The sequence below is a fragment of the Leptinotarsa decemlineata genome, unplaced genomic scaffold (assembly GCF_025532065.1).
Source record: "Leptinotarsa decemlineata unplaced genomic scaffold, Ldec_3_MD MMD2_tig00000199_RagTag_RagTag, whole genome shotgun sequence".
In the NCBI taxonomy this organism is placed as follows: Eukaryota; Metazoa; Arthropoda; class Insecta; order Coleoptera; family Chrysomelidae; genus Leptinotarsa; species Leptinotarsa decemlineata.
The window spans coordinates 9732634-9758619 of record NW_027412544.1 but is presented as its reverse complement, the minus strand read 5'-3'; the positions used below and the strand labels follow the sequence as shown (position 1 = coordinate 9758619).

The 25986-nt window shown below is 34.5% G+C and overlaps 1 protein-coding gene and 1 long non-coding RNA gene across 4 annotated transcripts; one reads left to right on the top strand and one right to left on the bottom strand.

Annotated features, from left to right (window-relative positions):
• Positions 1 to 1131: 1131 nt before the first annotated feature.
• LOC111511708 (uncharacterized) lies at positions 1132 to 19977 on the top strand. Its single transcript, XR_002722962.2, has 2 exons — positions 1132 to 7594; positions 18248 to 19977. It is a non-coding gene; the product is annotated as an uncharacterized lncRNA (long non-coding RNA).
• LOC111511707 (uncharacterized) lies at positions 19716 to 24699 on the bottom strand. Of its 3 annotated transcripts, XM_074172910.1 has the most exons (4): positions 24523 to 24699; positions 22576 to 22935; positions 21010 to 22515; positions 19716 to 20025 (listed from the first exon to the last, which is right to left on the bottom strand). In XM_074172910.1, exons 1-4 carry the CDS (start codon positions 24647 to 24649, stop codon positions 19898 to 19900), a joined length of 2121 nt encoding a protein of 706 aa, XP_074029011.1. In that variant the 5' UTR covers positions 24650 to 24699; the 3' UTR covers positions 19716 to 19897. The 3 variants fall into 3 exon arrangements, with proteins under 3 accessions (XP_074029011.1, XP_074029012.1, XP_074029010.1); XM_074172911.1 differs by having other exon boundaries at positions 20956 to 22935; XM_074172909.1 differs by having other exon boundaries at positions 21010 to 22935; positions 24523 to 24698.
• Between the last annotated feature and the right edge of the window lie 1287 nt (positions 24700 to 25986).

Sequence of the window (25986 nt, the reverse complement as noted above, 5' to 3'; positions counted from 1 at the left end):
TGCTTCAGTTTGACCTATGAAGATTTCGAAGAAGCATTCACACTTGCAAACTCCGACTGATGCAACCATACGGCTGATTGTATGCGACTGGACATGCCAATCGCACCGCAATCAGTTGCATTGGTTTTTCTATGGCACATCACACAATGATGCAATGCAACTCACACGGATGGCTCATGCAATTAGTTGTATCAGTTTGACTCATGGAGATTTCGAAGACGCAGTCACACTTGCAAAATCCGACTGATGCAACCATATGGCTGGTTGTATGCGACTGGGCATGCCAGTCGCACCGCAATCAGTTGCATTGGTTTGTGTATGGCAGCTCACACACTGGTGCAACGCAACTCACACGGCCGGCTCATGCAATTAGTTGCATCAGTTTGACCCATGAAGATTTCAAAGAAGCATTCACACTTGCAAACTCCGACTGATGCAACCATACGGCTGATTGTATGCGACTGGACATGCAAATCGCACCGCAATCAGTTGCATTGGTTTTTGTATGGTAGCTCACACACTGATGCAATGCAACTCACATGACCGACTCATGCAACTAATTGCATGAGGTCGATGTTTTCTCATTGTACAATCGGTGCGACTATAATCAAGTCGAAGTGGAGTCGTCAGAAGACGATGATGTTATCATTTCTTGGTATTCTCGTATTTTGTAGAAAATTTTTAACGAATAATGTTTGTAGCTGCAAAGGAACTCCATGACCTGAACCCGTAACAACGCTATGGATTTTCATCAAGTATCGACCAATTCCATCATTTATGAAAATGAGATCTGCAATTTCTCTCGTCTTGGTCTCAATGTTATAAAATTCATTTTATTCAGAAGACAAATGGACCAGACTGATGCAACAAGTTGCTTGAGTCGGTCGTGTCATATGCATTGCATTAGTGTGTGAGTTACTTTTGTATTGTCATTATTTTATTTATTTTTTTCAAACGTTGTTGGACTCATCCTATACATGGATTTGAATTCAACTTGATCATGGAGTTCCCTTGCAGCTACAAATATTCTCCGTTTGAAATTTTCTACAAAATACGGGTACACCCAGAAACGTCTTTTTTTTTCTTCTACGAGAATACCTAGAAATAATAACATCCTTAGCTTCTGACGATTCCGTTTCGACTCGATTATAGTCGCATCAATTGTTGTACAACGATGTGAAAACATTGATCTCATGCAACTAATTGCGTGAGTCGGTCGTATGAGTTGTGCTGCATCAGTGTGAAAGCTGCCTTCCTGTTATTGAATATATAATTATCAAGTGTGCTTTCAAGAAACTCTGCATTGTTGCATCGCAAAATTGAAAATAATTATTTTGAAAAGCCCCATAAAAATTGTTGATAACATTCCCAGCTGCACATTTATTATATAATATTGTTATCATTGACGAATATCTGCTTAGGTGCTACATTCCTTTCTGGAGGAGATATAGCGACAAGAGTACAATCGGTGCAACCAATAATCCCGAGCATGGCAGATTTTTCATGGAACCTATGAACTCTCTTCAGTTTTTTATCTCTTTGCGTACTCAAATAATGTTACCTGTCTATTGAATTATCCATTTGTCTTATATACCGAGGAAACGAAACGAATTGACAGATCATTTTTGATCTATTGAGAAGATACGTTATTTTTTTCAATACATTACTTACAGAAGCTTGAGATGCTTTTGAAAATCTGCTGTCACCTACAGAATTCGGAAAACAGATTTTTCATCTGAACAATAAACATCCTCCCATGAATATTCCATTACCATTCTTTCAAGGTGTGCGCAGACAGATTTTTCCTCTGATCATGATAGTGAGACAGCGTATTTATTAAATTTCCAACCGAATCTTTGTTTAACCGAAATCTTTTGTTAAACTCACTATCATTCAATTTATTGAAGCAATCAGCATAATAATAGTTAAATAAAGACAAGCAGTGTGTCCGGGTCACAATTGATTTCATCGTTTGCTCGGAAAATCTTCGTCTGAGATATAATCTACCCTGTCTAGAAAACGACAGGTCTATCAATTTGTTGCAAGTTATTAAGCAATCATTTCAATAATTTTCAATAGCTCTGTGAGGTTTCCAATCCGTGCTACTTTGAATTTCGAAGTGGCCATAACTTTTTATAAAATTAATTAAAAGATCATATCGGATATGGATTTTGTTTGGAGCACAAGTATTTTTTTATATTTTTTAGGTAATATTTTCATCACCCATTTTTGAGTTTTATTTGCTGATCTAAAATCGTTTCAGCTGTTTTCATCATTTGATCAGGGTTTTTTTGAGAAAATGTTCGATGTTTATATTGTTCACTTTAAATTGTGAGCATTCACTATTGAAATATGGAATTGAAAAATCATGCGTAAAATCCAATATAAACACTTTCTATACACACCACAACTGTAAATTGCTTCTGGGGGCATGGTTCACTACGTAATGTGAGGAGATGATGTGAACTGATCATCTCCTGCCCATTTCTTGATGATCCCAACTTCGTTGGTGAAATGCACGTCGAGCAGAAAAGTGTTGTAGTTAGTCATTTACATCAACATGTTATTCTGAGCAGTTTTCACTATTTCGTTCAGTAACTTCATGAAGATTTTCAGTCAATTTCAGTAATGCATTTTCAGTTTCCTTTAGGAACATTCCATCTAGATTTGAATTCCAGCATAATTCGATATCGATAGGGAAAGTAGTTGTACCAAATGTGCCTTTCTTTTTTATCTGAGGATCATGTAGACATTTCTCTGGAAACTATTCCAATTGTCATTTGTTGATTTTTTCTGTCTCACTTTGACTTTTTCCATTCTTTATCTGGTTATATTCGAATAACATATAATCTTTCAGTTTACGCCATAGGTGTATTTATAAATTATTAATAATTCATTGTATTATTCAAGAAACACAAGAAACAAGTTTCAGAAAAATGCAACACATGTTCCGCTATAAATTCAATGTGTGTAGGAATTCAATTCTTTCAACACACAAAATGGATATTTACAGTAATTTAGTACATTGTGATTATTCTGTTTTTCTGACAATCAAAAACATCCTGCACATTTAATTGAGGTTTTACTTCGTATTTACCTTAAATCAAAAACTCTAGAAATCGGTTGAGAATGTCGAGTATTGAAGTTTTATTTTCAAAAATTAAATTCCTAATATTAATTTTGAATTTACAGTGTTTCTTTATCATCAGGCTGTGTGTGCTCAAATTTATATTTAATAATAACAATCCAGGTTAGGCAATGATAAGTATATAGACATCGGACACTGAAAAGCTTCACATAAGATTTTCAAACATATATTTTGGATTGTCAATAGCTGATTTAATGAATTATTGAACGTGCCACCCAATACTTCAAAACAATGAGTCATTATTGATTCAGCTAGAAGAGTGATAGACGATCATGTGGTTTTTATTGTCTAGAATTTCCCTAAAAGCAGAAAAATGCCTGAACAACAATCTGAGACGTTTTGTTACATAATTCGCATGACATCCCATCTTAGATGTTCATCTACCATGACACCCAGGTATTTTATTTCTTGTATCCGTTCTATTAAAGGACAAGAGCATATCTCTTCAGAATTTGCGTGCACTTTGTCCTAATAAATTACAGTTACAGCTATTGCTGTGTCATCGGCATGAGAAATTATGTGTCCTTCAAAATTGAAAAGAAAACTAATGATATTTATCTAGATTAGGAATAGAACTGGACCTAGTACCGTTCCTTGAGGTATCCCAATTTTCACTTCTCTGGCACTGCTGGTTTCATGATCTAGTTTGACTTTTGCATCCTTCATGTCGAGTTGTCTTGAATCAGAAACAGCGTTGGTCATCTTATACCACAGTAATGCAATTTCTCCAAGAGTTTGTCATGTGATACTGTGTCAAAAGCCTATGTGAGATCAAGAAAGATTGTTAAACACATTTCTGATCTCTTCAAGGCTCACATAACTTTCTCAACAAAGTCAAGAACTGCACTTTCGGTTTTGAAGCTCTATGAAGCCAAATTGTCTGTTAGTTATAACTTGATATTATTCAAAAAAATCCAGTAATCTTTTCTTGAGTGTTTTCGCAAAAATTTTTGCGAAATTATTACCGAGATCGGTTTACAGTTGCCAAAAATATTTTGTTAACCTGCCTTGTATGAAGGTGTGACCAATGATTCTTTCCACTGATGAGGAAGTTCACAGTGCTGAAAAGTTAGGTTAATTATATGAACCAGTGGTATTATGAGATGCCTATGCATATTTTCATGAGAGTCGTAGATATGCCATCAAGACCTATGGAACAGTTATTTTTGAGTTTTGATATGACTTCAATAATGCCATTTTTGGATACTTGTTCCAGGAACATAGAGCATTTCACAGATGTATCCTTCAAAGAATGACAATCAGGTGAGGTATCAATTTTCCCAATTTTTTTTTACATTTCAACACCTATGATAACATAATAATTATTGAAAGGATTCAATTCATCCGCCACATTCATCACAATTCCTTGCTGAGTTTTCATTGATATATTTTCAATTGAAAACTTAGTTTTATCCCTGTTCGTTATTTCATTGATGAGTTTTATTATCCTTCCTTGAATTAAATTCTTCCATATGAAATTAATTTCTTCAATAAAAATTGTTACATCTGTGGATGGTATACTTATGGTTGTGTTATACCTATATTATAATGATTTACTAAAATATAGTTTTTGTAAGTAATTTTGTTTCTGTAAATTGAGTTATTTTAACATCAGAGTCTATAACAGTTTTCATACATACAATAACCCCATCATTTTGGTTGTATTGCAACGAATCTGAAGCCGCCCCTTACCAGTACGCCGGCCGACTCATGTATGAAACATATGACATCATCGCGAAAGAATACAGTCGGGAATTGCCGGTAAAATTTTAGTACCGAACCGACTACAGTATTGTAGAAAGAACCGTTACCGATATAAGCCCTTCTTTCCGACCCAAGAGGGCAGTTCAGAAAGTGAATCGAGCGGCAGTCCGATGAAATGGTGGAACAAATGATTGAGACCATAAACCGCCACTTGTCCAAGGTAGTCTCCGACCACCGAAGAGACTGGGACCAGTCTCTTCGGTGGTCGGCTGTTTCTGTTCGCCTATCGTTCGGTAATGCACGAGTCAACCGGCCAAACCTCTGCCAGTATTATAATGGGCCGAGAACTGCGGCTTCCTTGCGATCTGAAATTTGGGACGCCGCCAGAACAAGACACTGCGGGGGAAGACTATGTCACCAAGCTTTGGCAGAGAATGGACAACATCCATGAACGAGTCTGTCTGAACATCCGGAGTGCCAGCGACAGGATGAAGAAGGTCTGTGACGTCTAGGCGAATGCTGGAGGATTCGAAACCGGTGACCTAGTTTGGCTGTACAAATAGATAAATGACCGAATCCATAAGCCACCTCGAGGAAAGCCTAGGGTCGTCCATTTTAATAGATTGGCTCCTTATGCTGGAAATTACGACCAAGTTCGCGCCCTCAGACCACCAGAGGATAAAATGACGTTCCAACAGTTCATGCCTTTATACTCGAACGGATAGAAGGTCTTACATGGGGTAACTCAAGAAGAACCACGAGACCTTCAAAGCCCCAGTAAATTACGCACTAGCTCACTGCGTGGCAGAAGATTTCCAAATGTCCAGAGGTATCGCTATGGTATTCAACAAGAAATACGGCCAGCTCCAAACATTACGAAAACCGAATCCAGAAGTCAGAGGAGAGCTACAGTGTGAGAAGAAGGGTAAGAGAGACATTTTCTACTTGGTGACCAAAAAGCATTCTCGAGACAAACCGTCCTATGAAAATGTCTGGAGAAGTGTTACCAGACTGAGGGATACGATGCTCGACCAGAATCTCGTGGACTTGGCAATCCCGAAATAAGCCTCTGGGTTTGACAGGCTGGATTGGAGAATTGTGAGAAACATATTGGAAACGATATTTAGATCCAGCGGCATCAAGATTTTGGTGTGCGGTAACCATCTTCCATAACCGAGCATGAAAACTGTGGAGTGTTACTTCCATCGAACTCCGATATGGAGAGTCCTGCAGATATCGACACACACCAAGGATGACATTTCGGGGCGAAACATCTTCAAGAAGGGGGCAATATAACGAATATGAAGCCACCCCTGAACAGTTTGCCGGCCGGCACATGGAACAAACACATGAAATCACCGCGAAAGAATGCAGTCGGAAATCGCCGGTAAAATTCTAGTACCGAACCGACAACAGAATTCTAGAAAGGACCGTTACCGATATAAGCCCGTCTTCCTGACTCAAGAGGGCAGTTCAGTTCAGAAAGCTAAACAAGAAATTCAAATAGTGAAAATTAATTAAGCGTTAGTTGCTAAGTGTTTTAATAAATAAATTAGTATGTGATTATTGAAATATTGTTGGGAATAAATTTGTTTAAGACAGTTAATTCTTCAATTTGTCACAGAATTTAGAGTTATTGTAATGAGACGTATACGTCGCAATGGAAAAAGCATTTATCACTTCCACATTACACTACACAATAGCTTCTTCAGGGGTGTCTATACTCCAGTATAGTATTATTCAAGAAACACGTCATTGTGAGATTTTCACTGAACAAGTTAACGAAAAGCAACACTTGTTTCGCTATACAATAGTTTCTTTCATAATAAGGTATTTCGTGAATACGTTATGGATTTTCAGCAAGTATCGGCCGATTCTAACACATATTCATTTCATTATTCGATTTGTGTGGTGGAAGAAACATTCATGCAGTTATGGGAGAGATGTTCAATGTATTTTCGCAGAACTTTGTATATTTTTACAGGGATAGTGAGTTATTGAATCATTCAACATATTGGCCTAAATACGAACAGAAATACAATTTGTGATGATTTTTAAAAAATCATTATTGGCTATGAAAATTTTCGATTTTGATTTCGAATAATTGAATCATATCAAATGCATCGAATGATTGTTTGTATCAGAAAATATAACAAAAAATATAATCAGTCACTTAAGCTTTATCTAATCTCAATCTGTCAATTGTTTATTACTGGAACAAATTGATGGATGCCGAACCTGTTATAATTTTTTATTTCAACATCCATTTCATTTCGTAGAAATTGAGTAGCTAGCATCAAATAAATAATTTAGAATGTGATTGATTACTACTCCTGTCAGTAGATTGATTTACACAACATTTCAAAGGAATGAATATTCCTTTCTTTGGAATGTTGTGTAAAATACAAAAAAATATAAAAAGATAAATTTTTTACAGAATATTTTTTGGATGAAGTGATAAATGTATCTTAATTTGAGTACAAATTTTTCTCTAGGATAATTCAAGGCTTAGAGGATTCAGGGATTTTTTTCTATGACAGTGGTGTCTGTCGTAAGCTTTCATATGAACTGAAAAAGAAATACTTTTGGGAGAGATGGGTTTTCAAGAAAAAAGCTTTTAACCTTTTTTCTGTATCATCACTAAATGAAAAGAAATATCATTCAAAACAGTGCTGATAGGGTTGAGACAAATGTCTTGTCCCGAAACTTCGAAGAACACAATTGGAGATGATAGTATTCCATGTAAGTGATATTTTATATTGATACCTTTCGAATATCATATTATGCAGCATTCCTGTCTGTTTCAATTTCATAACGAATAGTTGGAGTCCAAACTGAATGGAAAATAGTGATTTTTTGTGTAATTCAATGTTTATGTGAAAGTAGTTGTTTCGAAAGGATTTTATTCCAGTTTATATCTAGAAGAAACAGACCAAAAAAATTAAACAATACAGAATCTGGGCAATTTTGGAGTTGATTAGGATGAACTTGAAAACATTAGAAATTCACAAGAATTCGATCAATGGTTCATTGTACCAATTCATGAAATTCCATTATTTCTATTACATCTAATTTTTAGCTATCGAGCATTGTTGCAGAAAAGTTCATCGTAACAGCCTGTTTTTTTTTAAATCAGTATGATTTTCAAATTTGCACAATGGTAAAATCGTAATGAGTAATCTATTCGACCTGACTAGGTCCTTTGAATACTACAAATTACAAGTCACTTCTGAGAAATCTTAATGATCTAGACCAGGGGTCTCCAAACTTTGAAGCCTTCGGGCCATAATGATTTTTTCAGTTTGTTACAAGGACCAATTTCTGCCCTTAACTATATTTCTAGACTAGGATAGTCGCAAAGTGCGTGACCTAAGCAAAATTACGCTTTTTTTGCATTTCAATTATTATTGTATATTGTAACACTTAACGACATCTAGTGGCGAGTAGTGGTACTATGTACTATCTTTTTCAGCTACCCGCTAGGTGGCATTAGGGGTAATTAAATATTTGGAATTACCGCGTTGGTTCGAGAAAGTTCTGGTTCTAGCTAGTGTATTCCGATCACCTCGGCAGTAATAATTGCATATAAAAAGGCTAGCGGCGCAACTGCTAGTTAGTCTGCGTAGGAAAGGCGAAGGAAGCGAAACTGTCTATTGTGAAATAAAGTAACACCCGTCAATAAAATATTTTGATTTGACTTATTGTTTTTATGTGTGATTTGTTAGTATGGAAAAGAAGCGAAAAATCGACAGTGAATGCAGAACGTTTCAAGAAAAATAGAACTTTCAGTATTTTGTGATTGAGTCCAGTAATAAGGCGCTATGTTTAATTTGTAATGAAATCATAGCTGTTCTCAAAGACTATAACATTAAACGACACTATGAATCGAAACATCTTCAAAGTTACTCCAAGTATACAGGAAGTTTGCGGAAGGAAAAATTTGAAGCTTTGAAACGCGGACTCAAATCGCAGCAGTCTTTGTTTACCAAAGTGAATACTTAACAAGAGTCTGCAACTTGCACTAGCTTTCGTGTGGCTCTTGAAATCGGAAAACGTGGCAAACCATTCACCGATGGAGAAATGATAAAAGGATGCTTGATTTCAGTAGCCGAAGAAATATGCCCCGAAAAGGTAAATTTATTCAAAAGTGTCAGTTTGTCAGCAAACACCGTGGCTCGGAGGGTGCAGGACATCGCAGAAAATATATCATCTCAACTGTCTGACAAAAATGGACATCATGAGTGGTTTTCTCTAGCATTGGATGAGTCAACGGATGTGTCAGATACTGCTCAGGTGTTGATTTTTATTCGCGATTTATTTTATCAAATAAAATTTTGTAATTGCTGATTTTGGGATTGGCAAGAGTGAATTCCTTCCTCTTGTGTCGTAACACGTCTGTCATTATTTGCTGCTGAGTTGGAGTATTTTTTGTGAATTAGGCGAACGGTTTCTAGAAGGAATAAACAAGGTACAGTAAGAATTTTCTGACTGATGAAAAGTGGTTTGCAGTGGTCTTGTGATTTTGCCCTACATATGTATCCGACAGCCCTTTTTTGTAGAACGAATACTGAATTTAGTAAAGAAAAGAGAATTGAAACTTGCTATGTTTTTTACCACTTTTATTTGTAACTAACGTTATTTTTGAATTTGATCTTTTTCGTTGGAAAACATTTTTCGAATATATATCTCAGGTAGTTTTGAAACATGTTAACTGAATCATCAAAGTTCAAAACGTTTGCCCATAGTGTTATATTACATAGGTTTCTGAATGATTCGTAGTTCGCCTTGCTATATATTTGTCCGTATCCATATTTACTTCTTTCATTCACTTTTATTCATGAAGATAAGAGATTCCTGGTCTGAAAGGCCTTCAGGAACAGTCTTACAGCTAATATTCTGTTTTCCCAAATGTGAGCAGATATAGTCAATGATAGTGGCTGTTCACTAACATGCATAGTCAAGTTTAGAGAGGTCAGTAAGTTATGTAGATCCTGCTTCACTATACACTCTTCATCGTAGTAATTTATCGTTTGTTTGAAGGTGATTGACAATGTTTCGTGATGAATTTCACTAGTTCGGACTTCCATTGTCTACTATATAAAATGATTTGAAATCCCTGAAACAAGTAAAAAAGAATAATTAAAAAGAATAGTTGAAAATAACAATTATATTAAGCAACAATAAACCTGAAATGAAATGATAGTGAAATAACCTACAAGTAAAAATATAATAATTGAATAAATAAAAATTAAAGGAATGAAAACAGAAAATAATAAAAAAAAAAATAAAAAAGTGTAGAGATTCCAAGTCACGTTAGTTCACGACGTTTCGATTGTTGGTATCTACAATCGTCTTCGGGTGATGACTGGACTGATTCCTCCGAGAGATGACTATTTTATAGGCCGATGAAATACTTTCACTTTCTCTACTTTCCATTTTCCGCTTCACTGATTCCGTGAGAGATGACCGTTTTGGCGGGAGTTGGTCATTTTTCGTTTGATGATGGGTTTCCATATGTTTCGTATATCTACGCTGGCCTGGCTGAATACGTTGTTGGACAACATGTATGCGGCTTCCTTAAATTTTCTCCTGAACCAATGTTCCTCTTTGTGCAAGATCTCAGCTTGGGACCACTCGATGTTGTGTTGATGGGTCCAAACATGGTCTGCTATTCCTGATTTGCTGGTTTCTCCTCGCTGTGTGTGCTTCTTGTGCTCGGCAATGCGAACATTCAATGGCCTCTTAGTTTCACCAATATAGGATTTTCCGCACTCACAGGGTATCCGGTAAATGCAATTCTTGGAATCGCAGTCCGCGTTTGGGGGCCTGGTTTTCGTGAGGCTGCTACGGATAGTGTTACCGGATCTGAAACAGGTTCTAATGTTGTACTTGGAACCAATTATTCTTATCCTTTTATATAGTAGACAATGGAAGTCCGAACTAGTGAAATTCAAGTAGTAATTTATATTAAAGTCACGTGTGAGTACAATCTTTGAGTTGATTGGTAGGTTTGATAAAATTATTTCAAGTTTATTTAGAAATAAATTAGGCGATCGGTAAATGCAATTTATATAGATATTATTCTTTTTTCCATGCACCAAAGAGAATTCGAATTCATTTTCTACTAAAAGAAAGTCATACTTATCAATGTTCACTAATATGAGATAATTGAGTATTTCGTCATTCGCCAGAATCATAGTGCCACCATGTGCCGAGTTACTTCTGCAATATTTGGCTACAATGACATAATTTGAAATATAACATGGTTTGTCTTCTCTTAGCCAGTGTTCAGTGAGAAGAACGAAATCTGGCATATTCTGTGATTCAAGAAAAATCAAGAGTTCATAAGTTTCGTTTCTTACTGATTGGATATTAGGTAATAATGAAGAAAGGGTAGTGTTGATATTGGCACATTGTGTTTTGGTTGTACTTTTCTTCCCAGTTGGTAAATTTATGCGTGCTCCAGTTCGCTCTGAAGTATTCGCGTGCATAAAAAAATCACTATTTACATTTTGTTTGATAAGGTTTGTATTTTTTTCGACTTCTTGAATTTCTTGGGCAATTGGAATTAAGTACCCATGATCAGCGGTGCAATTCATAAGACGGTACAGTTGGGGTGTAAACTGGGATAGTCTAGAATGAAGACAACTTTTTCCATCTTCACAAAATGTCTGCTGGTTTACCTTGATTGGTATACTACTTTGCATGTTCTGAATACATTTGGAAGATGACGCTTCGTTATTTATTCCATTGTGTGTATTGTGTTGTTCGTTTGTGAAGGGAGTTATTTGTGCTGCATCAAGGTTTGTTTCAATATGACTTAGGATGGTCTTGCTTATGAACCATTTTGCCAATTTCTTCAATTGATAGCCATCCCTGTTGCAATTCCTTTTCTGGATTATCCCGTTGCATTCCAGTATACTGATAGATTTGTTAGCTCCGTTTCTTTAGTGCTAAGTTATTGTTATTTATAATTTCATTGATATTCCTTATGTCATTTCTGAATGGTTGCGTAATTGAGATTAGCTGGGGATTCAATAATTTATTTTTAATATGTTCCTCTGAAAACAGTGACAAATTTCAAGCTGTGGATAACAGTCGGACTGTTCCTGTATATAATATACGAAAATATCACTCGAATTTTGGGAAATTACTTTAATTCACTAGAAAGCTCAACTTCATAGATTTCGAATATTTGAAAATCATTTCAAAATCTTGATACGTCGTGATTGTTGATAAACAATCCACAACCCTCAACCTTAAATTAAACTGTTGATGATTTTGTTGTACATATTTTACAATGAAGATAGCTGAAATTAGTTCATTCATGTGCTACCTATAGCTATCCATACGGGGATTAAATAGTAAAGAATATCGGAATATCGTCCAAGTTTGTTCTTGACAGATGATTATTTTCCTAGGGTTTTTTTTGTACGGAACTTCAATCCAGAGTTTTCGACGTTTTGGTAATCGAAGATCAATCCATATACGAGGTTATCGAAGAGTTAATCTCACCTTCATACGGAACGGTTCATGGTCATCAGCACGAAAAGAAAGAAGCTACTCGGAGACTTCGATATTATCATTAGTCCACTTACAATTCAAAAACATTTTGCTCATCTACAACCACCGTGGGAATTCACGCAAGTTATTGCTTCTTTCTGTTGATTTATTTTAGTGCTTTCGTTTTTTTTGTAAGGCGGAAATTTAATGTTTTTTTTTTGATTTTTGAATTGCGCATACGCTTGAGCTCTCGCGACGCATTATAACTTGTTGTCGACATTTGAATTTCTACATCAAATTCGGGTTGGTGTGTTATTTTGAATAGGTTGTGATACATGCCTTTTTTTTGCTGAATCCATATTCATTTACCGATCGTTTCTAACCTTGGTACCTACTGTTTGGTGCTTATATGTATATGTTCTTGTCTATTTGTAGAATTAATATTGATCTACGATATCCTTTGAACTATATATATATATATATATATATATATATATATATATATATATATATATATATATATATATATTATATATATATATATATATATATATATATATATATATACATAAATGGAACCACCCCTGTAGAATGTGCATTTTTCAATCAATCTCAATTTTTTCTATTGAAATATTAAGCATGAAAAACTGTATCTTGACACTAACTTTCACAATTTTAGTTTCATTTAAAAGGCACTCTATGGTTTTTTTTGTTTGTCAAAAACGGCAAAAGTTTATTAGGCAATTTTTGTTTTCAAATTTGACTACACCACTGGATTCGTAGTCGTTATAAATCAAAACTGTCAAATTTTCATTAAAAAATATTTGTTAACAACGAAGTTACAACAACTTCAATTTTGGAAACAAAGTATTTGTTTGTAATTTTTATTCAGATTATAGACATATTTGAGATCTGACAACACTGTCATCACCAAGTAGAACACCAGTGAATTTGTACAGTGAAAATCCGAAGTCAACAGCTCAATGCGTTCTACAGTTATAACTCCTGAAAATATGGTAATGTGAGAGATTTGTGGTGCAAGCGTTTTGTAATAAAAATCTGACTACGCCACTGGATTTGTGGATAATATTCCCTTAAAATCATTCATTTGAGTGTAGGTTACGAGAAGTGTATTCTAGAATAACAGAAAATTAAAAATTCATTTTCAAGTTATGCAGTACTTAGTACATTCTTCCGCATAGCCGCTAAAATCAAATTGATTTAAAGCATGGAAATCATTTATTCAATAATAAAACAGAGAGCAGGACAAAAATTGTTTCCTGTAAATTCTTCATAACTCAGCTAAAACAATCTTTTAGAGGAGATATCAATAATTTGAGGAAGCTGAACTCATTATGCAAAGGTTTTATAATAAATCAACAGTAGGCTGTGATTTTGACAGTTAATCATAAATAAAATAATAGTTGTTAGTTACGTGCATTTAATAATGGCTTTGCAATTATCATTAGAAGAAAGAATTGAAATTGTGAGAATTTCTGGGGACAATTATCATAGTGAAAGAGAAGCAGCTAGGATATTTAATCACAGACATCCAAATCGACTTCTCATTGACAGAAGCACCGTCAGTAAAATTAACAAAACATTTAAAGAAACCGGTGCAGTCAGCAAACATATTTTAAAAAATAATCACCGAAGAAGAAATTTAAACGAAGGTGCTGTTTTAGATTATTTTAGAAACCACCCAAACAGAAGTTTACGAGTCGCCAGTTTGGATTTAAACTTACCGAGAGAGACTATGCGACGATGTCTTAAACAAAACAAAATGAGAGCATTTAAACCTAAATTTCTTCACCTTTAAAGGCAGGTGATGAAGTGAAACGTATGGAATTTTGTTTGTGGGCACAAGGCGAGTACCTGAATACAAGAAATTTTTTAAACTGCATAATGTTTAGTGATGAAGCTTCTTTCAGCACCAATGGGGTAGTTTCATCGCAAAATGCTCGGTATTGGGCTACGGAAAATCTGCACTGGATCATAAATTGTAAAAGTCAATATTCCGAAAAAGTTAACGTTTGGTGTGGTATAGTACAAAATAGAATAATAGGCCCATATTTTTTTTGATGGAAACATAAACGGGCAAAATTTTTTGGAATTTCTAAATAACCAATTATCGGACGAAATAGATGAAATGCCTCTTGCGGAACAAGTAAATTTATATTTTCAGCTCGACGGCTGTTCCGTGCACAATTCGAGGATTGTTAAAGAGTGGCTAAATAACCAGTTTCCAAATCATTCGATAGGACGAGGTAGTGATTTAATTGAATGGCCACCTAGATCGCCTGATCTAACAATATTAGACTTTTTTCTGTGGGGTATTCTGACAGTATACAGAACAAGACCAACGAATCGAGCTGAACTCATGCAAAGGATACGACAAGCTTGTGCCGAAATTACAGTTCAACAAATAAGAAATAGTGTAAACAATATTCGGAAGAGATACGATAAATGTATTGAACTTAATGGAGGTTTGGTAGAAGCCACAAAAATTTGAATGTTTAGTTTTAAATCAATGTTTATTTTAGTATCAGTTTTTTCTTAATGGCAATTAATTGTTGAATAAATACTTTGAAACTTATTTGTATACATTTTGTTTTCATCAGCTATAGAAGAAGGTAGAGTAAGTTCAGAATCTCATAAAATGTGATTTTCCAGGTGCGCTGTTACAAAAGTACTATTATTTATTATTGGGAAACTTCCAAAAAGCTTACAAGTATGACCATTAATACTTCAAGATTCTATCAAGATTTGGTAAAAGCGCAATTGGGAGATCCCATGACATGAGATTCTGAACTTGGTCTACTACTGCGTAACTTGAAAATGAACTTTTAATTTTCTGTTATTCAATTATTCAATTTTTATTTTGATTTTCACTTCTCGTAACCTACACTCGAATGAATGATTTTAAGGGAATATTATCCACAAATCCAGTGGCGTAGTCAGATTTTTATTACAAAACGCTTGCACCACAAATCTCTCACATTACCATATTTTCAGGAGTTATAACTGTAGAACGCATTGAGCTGTTGACTTCGGATTTTCACTGTACAAATTCACTGGTGTTCTACTTGGTGATGACAGTGTTGTCAGATCTCAAATATGTCTATAATCTGAATAAAAATTACAAACAAAGTTGTTGTAACTTCGTTGTTAACAAATATTTTTCAATGAAAATTTGACAGTTTTGATTTATAACGACTACGAATCCAGTGGTGTAGTCAAATTTGAAAACAAAAAATGGCTAATAAACTTTTGCCGTTTTTGACAAACAAAAAAAACCATAGAGTGCCTTGGAAATGGAACTAAAATTGTGAAAGTTAGTGTCAAGATACAGTTTTTCATGCTTAATATTTCAATAAAAAAAAATTGAGATTGATTGAAAAATGCACATTCTACAGGGGTGGTTCCATTTTAAATGGGTCACACTGTATATATATATATATATATATATAGAAACAGAAGTTAATATCGGACATAGCACTCAAGAAAGTGGCAAACCATAGACACATGTTTCGGGCTTTTGGCCCATCATCAGTATGGTGCAGCCAAGTGATGATGGGCCAAAAGCCCGAAACACGTGCCTATGGTTTGCCACTTTCTTGAGTGCTATGTCCGATATTAACTTCTGTTTCTATATCAAGACACTCAATAACTTTCATATTCGTATATATATATATATATATATATATATATATATATATATATATATATATATATATATATACAGGGTGTCCCTGGACTTCCTCTTTTCCTCTCGGGAATGTATAGATGGGGTCAAAATATCACCAGTACTTCATATAACTTTTTTCCCTAAAATCCTTCGTTACCAAGTAACGGGCCCTCGAAGTTACAAAATGAAAAATGTTTTTCTTTGATAACTTTTCAAGTGAATATTCGAGCAGAAACTGCTCGATATGACCACCTTCTCTCTCTATACATTTTCTTAGTCTGTGAAGACACCCTCTCTGTACTTGAAATAGCATTCCAGGGTCGTTTCGTATGGCTTCACAATGTAATGTTATTCTATTCAACAATGCATCTCTTGTGTGAATAGGTGTAGCGTAAACAAGACTTTTTAGATGCCCCCACAGAAAGAAATCCAATGGATTTAAATCCGGAGACCGCGATGGCCATGAATATGGCCCACCTCTACCAATCCATCTATTGTGGAAAATATGGTTCAGATGGTCACGCACAATCAAACTAAAATGAGGAGGAGCGCCATCATGCATAAACCACATATCTCTTCGGGTTTGCAATGGAACATGTTCCAAAAGTCCATTCAAATCGTTCTGAATGAACTCCAAATAACGTTCTCCATTCAATCGGTCCTGTAGAACGAATGGTCCTATAAGATGGTTTCCTATGATACCAGCCCAAACATTCACGTTGAATTTCCGTTGGTGTTTGGTTTGCAATATCCCATGGGGATTTTCTTCGGCCCATATATGGAGATTATGAGAGTTGATAACTCCATCTCTACTGAAACCTGCTTCATCAGTGAATAAAACTCGATTAATAAAAGTCATATCCTCTCTTTGCCTATCCATGAACCAATTGGCATATTCCAGTCGTGCTGGAAAATCTTGAGGTGTCATGGCATGTACCTTCTGGATGTGAAATGGGTGGAGCAGTTGTTCCCTAATTATTCTATGAATAGTGGACTTGGATGTATGGAAGTGTTCTGATAGATTTCTGATGCCCATTGAAGGATCATCAGCAACGGCTTCCAAAATATTTTCCTCCAATACAACGGTACGTACAGTCCTAGGAGCGCCCTCACCACCTCGTTTTGGCAAAACTGTACCTACAATAATATCGAAATAAAACAACGTGCTCAAATTAATTATCAATTATTACATACCTGTCTCCCTCAAGCTGCGATCGACACGCTCGTAGTTGATGTCGTCGAGTGAAACTACATTTTTATCAAGACTCGTTGCTCCGATCGACTTTCCACACGAGTACTTTTATTCATAAAATTGTCCAAGTAACCTTAATTTGTTAAAAAATATTGAAAAATATCTGTCATTTCAGAGTTTCGGGGTGTGGACCATCGGGGGTAGTCCGTTCCTGACTTTGTAGCAAAACAACTGACTCCTGCATGAAAGCTCATCGAAGGAATTCATTTGTTTAGTCAATTACCAAAATTTGGATGATTTTGAATTTTCACTTGAAAAGTTATCAAAGAAAAACATTTTTCATTTCGTAACTTCGAGGGCCCGTAACTTGGTTACGAAGACTTTTAGGAAAAAAAGTTATATGAAGTACTGGTGATATTTTGACCCCATCTATACATTCCCGAGAGGAAAAGAGGAAGTCCAGGGACACCCTGTATATATATAAATATATATATATATATATATATATATATATATATATATATATATATATATATATATATGATTTGTTTTGTCTGGTCTAAAGTGTATAATCTACTTGCTGGATTGCTTAGACTTATACCTCATATAGATACAAGTGGTTTCAAGTTTGGAATAAATTTTTAAACCGGTACCTGTTGTTTCATATTATTTGGTAAGTTAGTGGTATTGACATATTTAGGGTGTTTGTGACGCAATTTACCTGGGGCCCATTTTTTTTTTTTAATCTAAATCTTGAAATATCATCCAAGAACCCCCCCCCGTCTTCACTGAGACTAGTCACATAGTCACAAATACACAAATACCCACCTGTCTCGGGTTAAGTTGACAGGTGACTTGTACCCTTGTCATCGATTGGTAAGGTTGTATTTTTGGCGCCCAACGTGGGGCATCATTTTCGGACAAGTCTCTAGTTCAATTTCGTTTCATACCATCAGTACAAGTAAAAGATGAGTTGTTGTCAATGAATTTTCAATTATAATTTTTATTTCAGGGTGATCTTGATCAAGTTTGTTTTGAAATGAATATTCATAGACTACGGAAAAAAAGAAATGCTATTGCTCCAGCAGGGAGAATAAGTATATTGTATGCGATGCCTTCCCTTTATGGAGTTACAGATCACCTCATCAAGATTCCATCATTCACTTTCAACATTTTTCGTCGGAGTGTACATATCCCCGGACAGCCAGGTCCCTAGATCCTTATGCCACACTTGATTTATACATTAACCTAAGAAGTGAATTAATTATGTTATTTGAATAAATTTTAGATTGATAATTATGCATTGATATTATTGAGTGCCTTTTTGAAATAGTAAATGCCTTCCTCACGAGTAGGATAAAGTCGACTTTGGCCAAAATATTAGTTTCTCATTATAGTAAATCAATCTGATCAGTAATATTCTTACTTCATTATCAAAACTTATCTAAAATTCAGTTTTTCACTACAATCGACGAAATTTCTAGTAGAAATTTATTAACATTTTGAAAGAATACTATACACATTCATATCTTAAACGTCATGTAGAAACACAGTTTGCAATTGCAAGCAAATAATCCTTTTGGTATGTTCTTCGAAGAGATACAATGTTCATTTCTTAGGTATTTTGGGTTTTGTCTCCTCGTTTCGAAAAATCGTAGAGATCTAATGACGCAAAAAATTAACTGGAGCAGAATGGTTCCCGAAGGTTCAATCAAAAAATGAGTAGGCTTCGAATATTCAATGAAATCAGTTTCTGTCATATTTCTTCGTAAAAACATACCACTATGAGAAGATTGGAGCACTGTCGAAATGATTTGAAAAGAATGTCCAAATTTCGAGAGGAAAGACGAAATTACGAGATAAAAGTCGAAATTACGAGATAAAAGTCGAAATTACGAGATGAAAGTCGAAATTATGAGATAAAAGTCGAAATTACGAGACAAAAGTCGAAATTATGAGATAAAAGTCGAAATTATGAGATAAAAGTCGAAATTACGAGATAAAAGTCGAAATTTCGACTTTATAGTCGAAATTATTGTGGATCAAATAAACAAATTATCTGTGACGCTTCCGTACGATGATGAAGCGTTTTACTTATTTTATTTTTTATTCAAAGAATGTAAACTTTTTTGGTCGATGCGTGCGTGAAGGCTATTTTCCGTTTGTTTTGGCCGTGGTCTGCGGGATTTAATGCGTGACGTTTCGACTACTATTGAGGTAGACATCATCAAAGATGAAGTGGTAACGGTCGCAATGCCCGAGTTGTTGTTCCCGTTGTTCCGAACACAACTACGATGCAGGCACAGAAACTTGCCGACCACGGCCGGAAAACCCGGAAAATAGCTTTAACATTTTGTTATTTACCAACATTGATCATATGATGATGTAACTGGCTATGGGATATCAGGAAGTTTTTCATCTTTATTTTTGTTATCTGAAGTAAAATTGGATGTTTAATGATTTACAAGAAGAACTAGATATTTGATAGCATTCCCATTTTAATATACAATTCTATGACTTATTGCATTTAACAAATGAAGGAGTATTTTTTGCATTTGATAATGTTATTATGTATTTTTTCTGTTACCTATGAAATTATAATAAATATTCATGTAATTATATTTTTATAAAAACCCGTCATAATTGAATTTCATTTTACACTTCAGACACAATTACATATTTTTCTGGGGTAGCAATATCCTGTATGGTTACCTTTGTCAACACATTGTAATTCGCAAAGTTGGGGGTCACAAAAATACCACGAATATACTTCAGCTGCCGCTAATATTTCTGAAAAAAGACAAACATTCATTATTTTTTTCACTCGATCTTATCATTGAGGTCTCAAAACATTTGTTTGAAGTTTGTATACTGAATTTTTACACGTATTTTGATCAAACATTGTCTATCATCTAAATCCATTTTGAGAACAACATGTGAGTAACAGTCCATTCAAGAGTATATGTTTTCGAAAATGAAATTTTGAAAATATTATTTATACCTTCAACAAAAAAAATGATGGGAGGATTTGGTAGAATATAAAGAAGTATCACTCAACCGCGAAGAATACTTCAGCCTAGTTGACAGCTAGTATTCATCGACAGTTTTTATTAATGTTACAGTATTTTTTTATGAATTCAATAAAGTTCTGGAAAGTATCAATACGCTGGTACCTCAATTTTAGGTATGAATGAATTGAAAATTAATAGCAGAAGGAAAGACAATTGAAACTTTCTCTATTTTTTACCACTTTTATTTGTAACTATCGTTACTGCAGTTTCGTCCTATAAGGACATTTTCAAACGTATACATCAAACTAAAAATTATTGATTATATTAGCCCTCATATAACACCACTGTAGATGATAATAAAGGTACTTAGCTTAATTGAGTACCTGAATTTCATTTATTTGTGACAATGTGGATATGCTTATTTGACAACTGGTGAGTAAACTAGATCGATTTGATTATTCAACAGGTTGCACCGGCAATTGATCAAATTGATCTAGTTCACTCACCGGTTTTCAAATAAGCATATTCACATTGTCACAAGTAAACGAAATTCACATACTCAATTAAGCAATACCTCTATTAGATAAGAGCCAATGTAATCAATCATTTTCAGTTTGATGTATAAGTTTGAAAATGTCCTTATAGGACGAAACTGCAGTAACCTTAGTTACAAATAAAAGTTTCATTTTTTTTCATTTTGATTTCCTACCACGGAGTAACGGCTACATCCATCAATTCAAGGAAGTAACGAGTTAAATCTCACCCAGTTGTTTTTGTCTTATTTCTATTTTCTTTTTGATAATATTCCTTTTGATATTTTCATTCCATTTTTTCATTTTCTCTGCTTCCTCCTGTTGTTTTTTCGCCTCGAATCGTCTCTTTTCTTTTTGTTCCTGCAGTTTTTCCTGCAGTTCATTCTCTTTCTTTCTCGTCTCCTCTTTAAGCTTCTTCAATTTTTCTTGCCATTCCTCTTCTGCATTCTCCTTCTCTTTTTGCCATTTCTCTTCTGCATCTTTTTGCTTTTCTTGCCATTTCGCTGCTGCTTGTTTTCGCTCTTCTTGCCATTTCTCTACTGCATTTTTTTGCTTTTCATGCCATTTCTGTTCTGCATCTTTTAGATTTTTTTGCCATTTCTCTTCTGCATCTTTAGGCTCTTCTTGCCATTTCTCATCTGCATCTTTTCGCTCTTGTTGCCATTTCTCTACTGCATTTTTTTGCTTTTCTTGCCATTTCTGTTCTGCATCTTTTCGATTTTTTCGCCATTTCTCTTCTGCATCTTTTTGCTCTTCTTTCCATTTCTCTTCTGCATCTTTTCGTTCTTCTTGCCATTTCTCTACTGCATTTTTTTGCTTTTCTTGCCATTTCTGTTCTGCATCTTTTAGATTTTTTTGCCATTTCTCTCCTGCATCTTTAGGCTCTTCTTGCCATTTCTCATCTGCATCTTTTCGCTCTTCTTGCCATTTCTCTACTGCATTTTTTTGCTTTTCTTGCCATTTCTGTTCTGCATCTTTTCGATTTTTTTGCCATTTCTCTTCTGCATCTTTTTGCTCTTCTTTCCATTTCTCTTCTGCATCTTTTCGCTCTTCTTGCCATTTCTCTATTGCATTTTTTTGCTTTTCTTGCCATTTCTGTTCTGCATCTTTTCGATTTTTTTGCCATTTCTCTTCTGCATCTTTAGGCTCTTCTTGCCATTTCTCATCTGCATCTTTTCGCTCTTCTTGCCATTTCTCTACTGCATTTTTTTGCTTTTCTTGCCATTTCTCTTCTGCATCTTTTCGATTTTTTTGCCATTTCTCTTCTGCATCTTTTTGCTCTTCTTTCCATTTCTCTTCTGCATTTTTTCGCTCTTCTTGCCATTTCTCTACTGCATTTTTTTGCTTTTCTTGCCATTTCTCTTCTGCATTTTTTCGCTTTTCTTCTTCTTTTCGTAATTCATCCTGCCTTTTCTTTTTTTTCTCCATTTCCTTTTTGTTTTTTCCATCGTGTTCTCCACTGCCACTTTTCTCATCTTGTTTTTTTTTATTTTCTTCGTTGTATTTTTTGTCTTTATTTTTGTCTCCACTTCTATCCTTCTCGTTATTACCTTCTTCTTCTTTTCCTTCTGTGTAACTGTTATCACTGTGCTTATCTTCCACGGATTCTCGTTCAGCTTTATTTTCTTGTCCAGCTTTATTTTTTTGTCCTTCCTTAGCATTATCAGTATTTTGTGTTTGCTGAGGCTGCTGATCACTAGATTGGTCTTCAATAGTTTCATGGTCTATTTCTTTTACTGCAAAATTTTCCGTTTTGTCATCAACTTGAGGCGGATTATCTACAACAATGGGCTCACCTTCTTCATTGTTGTTATTGTTTTCTTGGACTTCCGCCCCATTATATTCATTTTCATTTTGTTTTTGTACACTTTCTGTTCCCGTAGACTGGTTGTCTGAATTGTTATCTGCATTTTCTTGATCATCCTCAGCCCCAGTCTGTTGATTTACTGAACCGCTATCATCCTGTCCAGTTATGTTACTTGAATTGTTCTCACTCTGGGAAGTTTCATCATTAATGGTAACCGATGTACTAAGATCTTCAGGTGTACTATTTTCTCCAGGATCGGTGACATCTTCAGTATAAGTCTCCAGTGGGTCGGGAGTGGTATCTCTGTAAACATTGTTGACATTTTCATCAAGATCTGCTGCGATATCACCTGAAAAAATTAAATGATTTTGTGATTGCTAGTTCATTTTATTATAACATCTCAAAAATGAAGGAACATGGTTTATTCAGAATGATCGCAGTGTAATTTGATTTTCCGAATCGTTATCACCACTGACCCTCCTCATTTGATAAAAAAAATGTATTTTTTATATTTGTTAATCCATCGGCTTAGTGAGATCAGCACAGAACCGTGATAACTTCTTCAATAAACGAAAATTATTGTGTGAAATGGTAATTAAACTTTCCGGGCAGTATTTTGTCAATTTAAATGGTGGAATGAAATGAATTAAATGGATAACTTTTACGAATGTTAGATATTCGGACTTTCATAATCTAAAAAAAGTGTTAACCAATTTGAAATCTGAGGAATGATTAATGAATGAATTGAAAAAAAATACTGGGACCAAAATATTCTGAGAATATTGAAAAAATATATTGAAATAGAAAAATTGAATGATTCTACTCTCTCTCTGAGACTCACTCCAGTTGAAATCATTTATCACAATTTCACCTCTTGCAAATTTATCTAAACTCCGATAAATTTGCAAGAAATTGAAAATAAGAAAATCATTTACATTTCCCGAACTGAAAATCTAGAACGTCTGCCTTCCACATCCGTAGAAAATACTATAATGTAAGTTTCTGATGAGACTTTGAGAATGTTGATATCATGAATCTTTATATTTTGTTCAAATATTTTTTTATAAAATGAATTTGGGAATGACTCAGATCATTCACAAATTCAAAATGAAAAGTTAATCCTCACAAAAGCATGTTCAGAAGTTAACTGTTTTTTTTTTTTTTTGAAAAATCAACTCATTTTATATTTACGTTTTTGTTGAATCTGAAATATAATTCGGTGTTTTTTTTCTACTGTTTTACTAATTTGAAGAAACAAGCAATCTCATTAGCACAGAAACTTTTCGGGGTATACTCTAGTTGTATACTCTAGTTTGTTTTTAAACTTTTATATTCGAATAGACTTTCAGATAAGTATTCATCATTTTTCTGAATGTAGAAGGTTGAATATTCTGAACATCGAAATGAAAAACTAATTAAAGAATGGTAACATTTTTAGAGGGAAAATTCATCACTATCTTGTTATCTGACTTTCCTGCATCATTATTCATTCAGCTCCTTTACTTTTTCCAGAAATGAACCATATTCAGAATAAAGTAATCCGATTTCCGAAAGAGATTTTAAAAATGTAAAAATTCTAAATATTCGTATTCATTTATTTATATTATATTTTCCATTTCAAATTACCGTTTATATTTTTCAGGGGAAATTCAAAATACAGTTGACCTTCCAGTTTTGTATCATCACCCTCATAACGATTTTCATTAGCACGAAAACTTTCCGGAGTACACTTTATAGTTTATGTTCGATACTAATTGGAATAGACTCTATGGTAACCATATATTATTTTCTCGATTATGGTAGGTTGAAAATCGCAATCAATAATTATAAAACTAATGAATAATAAAAAAACTTCAAGCGAAAAATGAAATGATTTTTAAAAAAATAATTCATAACACTAATAAAACCAATCATTCAATAATAATTTTTTCATTACCTCGCTGGTGATCTGACTTTTCTATATCATCATTTATTAACTGAGGTTCGTTGACCCTGTCAACAAAGTCACCAGGAACAATAGCCGCTGTCGAAAGCGCGAAACAAAAACTCAATATCAATCTCATTTTTCACTTTAACATTTCGTTCGTTTTGTTCGTTTGATTTGAAGGTGACAATTTTTTTTATATACTTTTCGGGAACAATACCTCTTGTGCAAATATGCGTCACCTCTTTATTTAGCCTTTTTCACTATAAAGTTTTTAATTCTCAATGGTGGTAAATAATGATAAAAGTATTTAATTTCATATGCTATGTTGAAAAATGATTAGACAATGTAATCAACTACTTCGGTGAAAATGATATTCAAGATAACATGGAAATTCCTTTCTTGAAGGAAGGAAACAGTCTAAGTAGATTCAAACGTTTTTCAGGAAAGGAAGCCGCACACTTCTCCTTGAATCAAGATGTAATGGAACCGATTCAAAATCATAAACAGGATGATTAAGAATACTGAAATTCAGTGGGTGGAATCTTTTGATTTTGGTAAATTTCCTGATGAATGTGACTTCTAAATTCTTATTGAAGTTTCTATAAGCATTGTTATAAGTTGGAGTTCCTACGTAGTCAAAGTATTATGAATATGAGTTTGTAGTAAATAGACAACTTTTCAAAAACTTGTATCATGAAATGTGGTGATGAATCATATTGGGCAATGTGAGTCATACGAAGGAAAGGAAGGAAGGAATCTTGTATCTAATCAGTGTAGATTTCGGAAAATGAGTTCTCGCTAGAAGCCTTGAAGTGACCAATGGATAATCCTCTTACCAACTCTGCAGAGGCGTACCAAAATAATATTTTCATTTATTCAAACACATAGGTAATTACGTAAAAATTGTTATAGTAGAGGGCGCTACCTGGTGTCAATGGTGAAACTGATTACACTTTCTTATCATGCCTAATACAGTACTTCAAAAAAACAAGAAAAAGTTTAAAAAACAATTATTATGTTCCTTTTATATAGAAAGAAAACTACAAAGCAAAGAAACAATTACCTATGTTATGCTTATGAAGTTTCAGAATCCATTGACTCGTTTGAAGAGGAATCCCCAGTCACACTTAAATCTATAATCATTTAGTCGAAAACAGTGTCTACCATCCCGTCCAATCTCCACATTTTCTTTTCTTCCTTGATCAAATGGGCTATAGCATTAGTCCAATCTCCTTTTCGTATCAGTTCCATTACGAGTTCTAATAAACGTTGGACATCAGAAATTTTATGTCACGTTTTCACGAGCTACGTAACCCTTGAGCCCAGATTAATTCTATCGGGTTTAACTTGCAATGGTAAGAAGGAAGTCTCAAAATGGTGATGCCTTCAGCACGAGCTATTGTATCCACCACATGCTGGCGATATCTGTCACGATGCTGTTTAATGACACTCATAAGCTCGGCCTTAAGTTGT